Genomic DNA, 8943 nt, shown 5'->3' with positions numbered 1-8943 from the left:
GAGTTACCTTGCTCCCGACGAGCGTGGAGTACCGCGAGTTACCGAATCGAACATCTGCTTCCGATACCGTAAGTTACCGAATCGAGCATTTATTGCCGATACCGCGAGCTACCGATTTCCATTGGGCGTGCTCCCTCGGATCTGGCGTGATTCCGAGGCCAGTTCACGTCGCAATATTATGTTATATTATATATTAGAAAAAAATTTTGAAATATTATTTAATTATTTATTATTTAATTAAATACATAGTTTCTTTACTAAAAATGTATTTTTTGTAAGCAATATTCTACATATTAAAAAAGGATATTAATTAATTAATCTCTTCTTTAAAATTAAATTTTTTTTTTAAATTTTTAATGTTTAATCGTTACATTTGCTAACTATAAAATAAATGCTACAATAGTCGAACACATTTACATATATGACTACATAATAATAAAAAAGTAATTACAATTATTTATAAATATTAAATCCTTAAACGGTATTAAAGAAAAAAAAAATAAATGTAACTATACTTGTCAAATAGTTGGTTACTAATATTTACTTTATTATATTATACAATATTTTTATGAAGTTAAAAGTTTGTATTTAAATAAAATGCATGCCAAATTATTACGCATTACTGTTAAAACAATATAAATTTAATTCATATAAAAATTGTATTAATATTTATATTTCTTTAATTATGACATATAACGGTAATCATGTTTGCAGATAATTTATGATTCGATTCCATAAGTTACTGTCAGTAGTTGCATTTAGACAGCAAATTTTGGAATAAATTTTGTTGTTTATTATACAACTTGAAAGAAATTTCGCAAACAATTAATCTAGATGTTTACGAAATATTCGGACATTAGCAGAAACGTAGAGACATCATGGATATTATGAAAATGAAAGATTATAACGAGTGGTGTGATTAATACTATCATGCAATTACAATTGTGATAAAATACGACGGTAGAAATATCGTATTATATTTAACTTTACAAAACAATGTTTACATATAGCATTTACATTAAGTAATAAATGTGTTACATGTATATATATTTTTGTTATTTAAATTTATAGAATAAATTCTCATTTTACTTTATAATTTTTAACTTGATGCCTTAGGAATTATATATTACACGATTAAAACAGAGATTAATTAAAGTTCCTTTTAATTAAAAATATATGTTGACATTGCAGTTAACGTTGTTTAAATAAAAAATCTAAATAAAATTGTCTTATTAAAAAATTTAATCAACTTTTGTTACAACGCAACATATTATATGTGTCACTCATCGGTTTTTATGAGAGCCCGATATTAGCCACATGAGTGACAGCAAGAATTTTTAATTTATATCTAAATTATAGTTTTTAATAATATAAATAAAGTCTGCTTTAAACCACTAGACAAGCTTAAAAATAGTACAGTGTATAACAGACGTTTGATCTAAAATGATATAATGTCTCCAAATCTTAGTAACTATAGTATTAAGAAGGCTTAATTAATCTGTAATAACGGTGAATAATACAGCAGTACATATTTGACTAAATCACACTTATATTATATAAAATTAAAAATAAAACAAAACACGGGGTTGTAGCCAGTTTTCCAATCATACGGCTGTATAGATTTTATATTACTACAACGTAAAATGCGCTGACAATTTTTCACTCGAACCGGTTTACATAAACCGGTTTATAATTGAACTGTTTACATTAACACAGAATTGTTTGACATTGCGTATGACACAAAGTTTTATCCACTCTACGTTCAGACACTTTCTGCTTTTTATCTCGTTAACAACCGAAGTAACAGATTCAAAATCAATACGCAAGGATGAGCGACGAATATAATCCAGCATTGAATGTGATTGGGCACATTAATAAGTACTACGTACCGATTTTTCTGTGTCTTTCTTTGCTGGGCAACAGTCTATCCGTGTATGTGCTCTTATGCACAAAACTACGTTACAACTTATCCAGTATCTACTTGGGTGCACTTGCAATGAGCGACATTGGTGTGTTGGTGACGGTATTCGTGAGGTGGTTTAGACAGATGGAAATTATAACTCAGGAATGTTGGTTAATTCTATGGCTTGGTTTGCAATATTTATTTTGTTTTCTGAGTGTGTGGATTGTAGTGACTTTTACAGTTCAACGATATATAGTGATCAAGTGGCCGCTATTTCGTCGCTCTTTATGCACAGTTAAACGAGCGATAATCATATTGACTGGACTGGCGGGATTAGCAGTTTTATTCTCAATTCCATGGTATATTGTGAGCAGTAATTTTTTCTGCATGAGATTTAATACAAAAGATGACATAACAAATTTAAAATTCTGGAAAACAATTTTAAGCACTATTCATACTATTATATCGTTTGTCTTACCTGCAACAATGGTAGTAGCTTTTAATACTTTAATAATGTACAATATTCGCAAGCAAAATCGTATCCGAAGAAACTTGATTTTAAGTTCTTCTGCTTCCAATGAGGAAACACAAAGATCTGACAACGAAGCGTCACACATTGCAGTCACAAAAATGCTTGTTGTTATTTCAAGTTTATTCATATGTTTGAATGTACCTATAGAAGTCGTTACACTTTGTAGCAGCTATGGCGTACGTATTAACTTTTATTATTGAAGAAAAATCAGCTAATAAATCAAATACAGAGTTTTTTTACTTTAAAAACATATTTTACATATTACATAAAAATATTAATTAATTTTTAATATTTTTTTCTTTGTATTATTTCTAAATTTTTTAATGCAATCGATATAAAAACTGTGTTATTATTCATTGTGTTTTAATAATAACTTATAACACTAATCATCTAATTTTGCAGATACGGAATATATATATTACCATACTTATGGAAATCGGCAATTACTTATTTATAATAAATTATGGAATAAATTTTGTTCTCTACTGTGCAGCTGGAAGGAATTTTCGCAGAGAATTAATTTGCATGTTTAGGAAACATTCAGATAGTAGAAGGGAAGATGTAGAATAAAAAATATTAAGGAACAGTGCGATTAATACTTAATTATTCAATTGTTATAAGGTAATGTAATGATAAAATATGACGGTATACACATATTATATGAATTATTAACCATTATTTTTTACGATTATTTTTACAATTCCTACAATTAAATTAATGCGGAAAAAATAAAAAAAATTTCCTATACTCTTTATTAATGTAATAAAACTTTATATTTTGTTATAGATTTACATGTTATGTTTAAATACACTTGGACAAAAAAAGGAGATTTATTTGTTACAATACACAAAATAAAAAATTCTTGAGAAACGCTAAAACTCTTGTTCACGAAATCACAGTATATTATATAAATATAGTTAAGTATAAAAAGCTCAATAAGCACGTTCGAACTACTAAAGAATATTAATAGTATCAATAAAAAAGGATATATATTGTTTTCAAATTACAGTTCAAATCAACAGCTATTAAAAAAACAATCGATCTAAGATCACAATGTATAATAGACCAATACATTTTTTTCCTACATTGCTTTACAAAAAATAAATTTATATTATTTTATTATTATCTAATTATAAGTTTCCAGTAAATCTATTTTTATTAAAAGCTGCTATAAACAATTTAAAATCAATACGTAAAAATTGGTGACAAAAATGATTCGGTATCAATTGCGATAGAAACTTTTAGTAACATCTCACCGTACTACTTACCGATTCTCTTGTTTCTTTTTTTGTTGGGAAACAGTCTGTGCGTGTATATATTTTTCTGCTCATCATTACGTTATTGCTCGTTCAGTATCTACGTAGATGCGCTCGCGATAAGTGACAAGAGTGGTTGGTGACGGTTTTCGTACGCTGGCTCGAATTTATAGAAATTTTAAATAATGACTATTGGTTGGATATTCTTCTGACTGTTTCACTAACGTTATTTATTTTCTTGAATGTGTAAATTGTTGTGATTTTTACTATTCAACGGTATATAACGATCAAGTAATTTTAATTTTGATGAGAGTTTGAGTTTCGCGGAAAAATAAACGAGTCCTGCTACGTGGCACACGCGGCACTGTATTGTTCGTTTGACTGGCGCAGTTAGTTCCGTCCCAGACGTCGTATCATGTACTACGCTGTTACAATAAATAATATCTGCTACAAATTTTTTCACTCTTTGGACACACTCAACCTGGCGAAAATCGCAGTGATTGGACTGGCAGAGTTTGCAGTTTTATACTCTATCCCATAGTTTGTTATATACAGCATAAAGTACACGTATTTAGATGCACATGATGAGAGAAAAAACTTGATATACTGGTAATGGATTTTAGAATCTATCGATGCTATTATAACGCTTGTCTTATCCACAACAATGACAGTAATTTTTAATGCTCCAATATTGCATAATATCCGCAAGAATAATCGTATACGAAGGAACTTAATTTTAGGATCCAATAAGGAAACACAAAGTTCTGACACTAAATCGTTAAAACCATACATTAAGTACGCAAAATTGATTACAACTTGTTATTATTTTAAGCATATTTATATGTTTAAATGCATCTTTCCTAATTTTTCAACAACTTATTGCCTTCGATAAGATATCTAAGGTAATTACTATTAAAGAAAAATCAACTTCAAATACAGAATTTGTTTACTTTAAAAACGCATTTTACATATAAAAAACTATTAATTAATTTTTCCAAAATTAAAATTTTTTTATTACGAGTATTCCTATCGTTTAATCCAATTCATATAAAAACTATTTTTGTTTATAATTTTTTAATGATAAGTTATAATAATAATAATTATATTTACAGAGCTCTGGTAAACTTTCATACATAATTTGAGTCATTTGCCAATTATGGGTAGCAAATTGCAGAATAAACTTTTTTCTTCAAGGCGCAACTGGGAAGAATTTTCACAGAGAATTGATTTGCATGTTTATGAAACGTTCAAATAGCAGAAAAAACAAAGGTATAGAGATGACAAATTTTGGGAAACAGTAATGGATACTTAATCATTCAATTGTTATATATAAGATAATATTATAATGAAACATGATGGGGTATATACATACATATATGTATATAATGCATACACATTTTACATGAATCACTAATTTATAATTTATAATTTATAATTTTAGTTTATTTTTTAATTTAAAAGTGTTTTCTCAGTATATTACAGTAGCAAATTTTTTTTATAGAAATATGTACAAAATTATTTTTGTTGCTCTTTTGTCTTTCAAAAATCATATAATATGCGATTAAAATAGAACTAATTAAAATTTTTAATTAAAAACGCATGTGTAATTAACGATACTTAGGTAAAAAAATTAGCTTAAAAGTAGCCGCTACTTTGTCGCTCCTTGTGCACAGTCAACCGAGCAAAAATCATAATAACTGGATTGGCGGAATTAGCAAATTTATATTCGATCCCATGATTTGTTATGAAGATTACAAAATTCAAAAATTTCTTTTTAACTTGATACATTGGTAATAAATTTTGCATAATATTGATGCTACCCGCAAAAATGATAGCAATTCTTAATGCTCTAATAGTAATCACAATATCCCCTATCATTATATACGAAGAAACTTGATTTTAAGTTTCAATGCATCCAATAACAAAACTCAAAGTTCTGACAATAAAACGTCACATATTAAAGTCAGCAAAATTCAAACATATTTATATGTTTAATGCATCTTGACTGTATTTTCCACGTGTAAATAACGATATGTGCCGGTGATTATAAAAATAAAATAATAATTAAATAATTGAGAAATAGTTGGAACTTCCTTAATTTTTATTATTTAACTGTTTTTAATTTTATTTTTTTTATTGACAATTTTTATTTGTGTCAAGAATATAAATCGAATAAATTTATTAAAAACATATATGTATGTGTCCATAGCACTCGAAAGGTAAAGTTAACATGTCACATCTATCATTTATGTACATACATATATCTTTTCGACAATTTCAAAAATGGCTGAATATATGTACCTATATCCAACACAATTGACGGACTCCCGATATCAACACATGCAACAATTTTTATTATTTCTTTTGTCATTCAGAAATCATACATTATACAATTAATACAGAAATTAATTAAAATTTTTTCTAATTAAAAATATATGTGCAATTAACAATGTTTAAGTAAAATATTTAATTAAAATAGTTTTTCAAAAAATTTAATTAACTTTCTCTATTACTTATAATTCAATTAACTTTTCCTACCATTTATAATTTAACTAACTTTTCTGCATCATATTGCATGTGTGACTCAATGTGGAGGTCCTCATGGGAGTCCGATATTATACACACAAGAGTGACAGAAAAAATTTTTAATTTATATATAAATTTTAATTTTTTTTAATTATGAAATACAGTCTGCTTTAAATCATCAGACAAGCTTGAAAATAGTACAGTGTATAACAAACGTTTGATCTGAAATAATATAATGTTTTCAAATCTTAGTCACAGTAGCATTAAGGAGGCTTAATTAATCTAATAATAACGGTGAATAATACACCATTACATATTTTACTAAATTGCTCTTTTATTATTTAAAATTTTTAACAATAAAACAAAACTGTAACAAATTTATATTGCAAAAATGTTCTGACAATTTCAATCAAACCCGAAAACTGCAGTTTATTATATTAAAGAACTGTTTGACGTCGTGTATGACACAAGATTTCTGCTTTCTTTTTCGTTAAGAACCGCTGCTAACAAGCTGCAAGCAAGCTGCTTCAAAATCAATACGCAAAGATGAGCGACGAACATAATTCAACATTGAATGTGATAAATCATATTGAGAAGTACTACTTACCGATTTTCTTGTGTCTTTCTCTGTTGGGCAACAGTCTATCTGTGTATGTGCTTTTTTGCACAAAACTTCGTTACAACTCATCTAGCATCTACTTGGGTGCACTTTCGATGAGCGATATTGGTATGTTGGTGATGGTATGCATAAAGTTGTTTGGAAACGTGGAAACTATGGAATATTGGTTGCTAATCTTATTGAATGGTTTTCAAACTGTATTTTGTTTCCTGAGTGTGTGGATTGTAGTGGCCTTTACTGTTCAACAATATATAGTGATCAAGTGGCCGCTACTTCATCGTTCCTTGTGCACAGTTAATCGAGCGATAATCATAGTGATTGGATTGGAAGGATTAGCAGTTTTATATTCTATATTTTTTTGGCTTGTTATATGGAACACAGCGTACAAGGATTCAAATATTGTTGAAGAAGAAATGATCTGGCAGATTTTTTATACCATTAATGCTATTATAACGTCGTTCTTACCTGCAATAATGATAGTAATTTTTAATGCTCTAATAGTATACAATATCCGCAAGCAAAATCGTATCCGAAGAAACATGATTTCAAGTATCTCTGCTTCCAATAAGAACACACAAAGTTCTGACAATGAAGCGTCTCACATTGAAGTCACAAAAATGCTTGTTATCATTTCAACCTTATTCATATGTTTACATACACCTTGGAACGTCATTCTACTTTGTTTCTTATATAAGGTACGTATTAACATTTATTGTTAAAGAAAATTTAGCTATCAAATAAAGAATTATTTTACTTTGGAAACACATTTTACATATTACAAAAAAGTATTAATTAACTTTTTTTAATATTTAAATTAATTTTTGCTATTATTACTAAATTTTTTTAATGCAATTAATATAAAAATTGTGTAATTGTATATTTATTATAATATTTATTATAATTATTATAATTTATTATAATTTATATTTATTATGTTTTGATAACTTATGACGTTAATAATCTTATTTGCAGATATTGAATATGAATTTTGACATATATTCACATGTCAGCGGTTTGTTATATATAATAAATTATGGAACAAATTTTGTTCTCTACTGCGCAACTGGAAGGAATTTTCGCAAAGAATTAATTTGCATGTTTATGAAACGTTCAGAAAGTAGAAGGGAAGATGTAGAATGAAAATTTTTAGGAACAGTGCGATTCATACTTAATCATTCAATTGTTATGTATAAAATAATATTATGATGAAACATGATGTTACACACACACACACACACACACACACACACACACACACAGACACAATACATACACACATTTTACATGAATTATTAATTTATAATTTATAATTTATAATTTTAGTTTATTTTCTAATTTTAAATTGTTTTCTTAGTATATTACAGTAGCAAATTTTTTAAATAAAAATATGTATAAAATTATTTTTGCTGCTCCTTTGTTTTTTCAAAATCATACAATATGCGATTAAAATAGAATTAATTAAAATTTTTTATTAAAACGTATGTGTAATTAACGATACATAGATACAAAAATTATCTTAAATAAAGTGGCCGCTACTTCGTCGCTTTTTGTGCACAGTCAACCAAGCAAATATCATAATTGGATTGGCGGGACTAGCAAATTTATACTCGATCCCATGGTTTGTTATAAAGATTGCAAAATTCAAGAATTTGTCTAACTTGATATATTGGTGATGAATTTTGCATAATATTGATGCTACCCGCAAAAATGATAGCAATTCTTAATGCTCTAATAGTAATCACATTATCCGCAAGCATCGTATATAAAGAAACTTGATTTTACGTTCCACTGCATCCAATAACAAAACTCAAAGTTCTGACAATGAAACGTCACACACTAGAGTTACAAAAATTCAAACATATTTATATGTTTGATGCACCTTGACTGTATTTTCTACGTGTAAATAACGATATGTGCCGGCAATTATGAAAATGAAATAATAATTGAATAATTGGAAAATTGTTGGAACTACCTTAATTTTTATTATTTTACCTTTTTCAATTTTTATTTTTTTTATTGACAATTTTTATTTGTGTCAAGTATATAAGTCGAATAAATTTATTAAATGTTTATATGTACATATATATGTTTTCATAATTTCTTTTGT

The 8943-nt window shown here is 27.3% G+C and overlaps 1 protein-coding gene across 9 annotated transcripts; it reads left to right on the top strand.

Annotated features, from left to right (window-relative positions):
* The first annotated feature begins 1745 nt into the window (after window positions 1–1745).
* Window positions 1746–8236, top strand: LOC105675263 (probable G-protein coupled receptor 139). Of its 9 annotated transcripts, none has more exons than XR_010887925.1 (7): window positions 1746–2611; window positions 2838–3056; window positions 3222–3351; window positions 3445–4593; window positions 4804–4960; window positions 6713–7531; window positions 7809–8236. XR_010887925.1 is itself a non-coding variant. In XM_012372264.2 (2 exons), the coding sequence occupies exons 1-2, from the start codon at window positions 1829–1831 to the stop codon at window positions 3003–3005; spliced, it is 951 nt and encodes a 316-aa protein (XP_012227687.1). In that variant the 5' UTR covers window positions 1746–1828; the 3' UTR covers window positions 3006–3113. The 9 variants fall into 9 exon arrangements, 1 of the variants encoding a protein (XP_012227687.1); XR_010887926.1 differs by having other exon boundaries at window positions 3222–4300; window positions 4432–4486; XR_010887924.1 differs by having other exon boundaries at window positions 3222–4300; window positions 4432–4593.
* The last annotated feature ends 707 nt before the right edge of the window (window positions 8237–8943 follow it).

The sequence above is a fragment of the Linepithema humile genome, chromosome 1, assembly GCF_040581485.1.
Source record: "Linepithema humile isolate Giens D197 chromosome 1, Lhum_UNIL_v1.0, whole genome shotgun sequence".
NCBI classification, from domain to species: domain Eukaryota; kingdom Metazoa; phylum Arthropoda; class Insecta; order Hymenoptera; family Formicidae; genus Linepithema; species Linepithema humile.
Note: the sequence above shows the minus strand (reverse complement) of the source record. Positions and strands in the feature narration are given on the sequence as shown.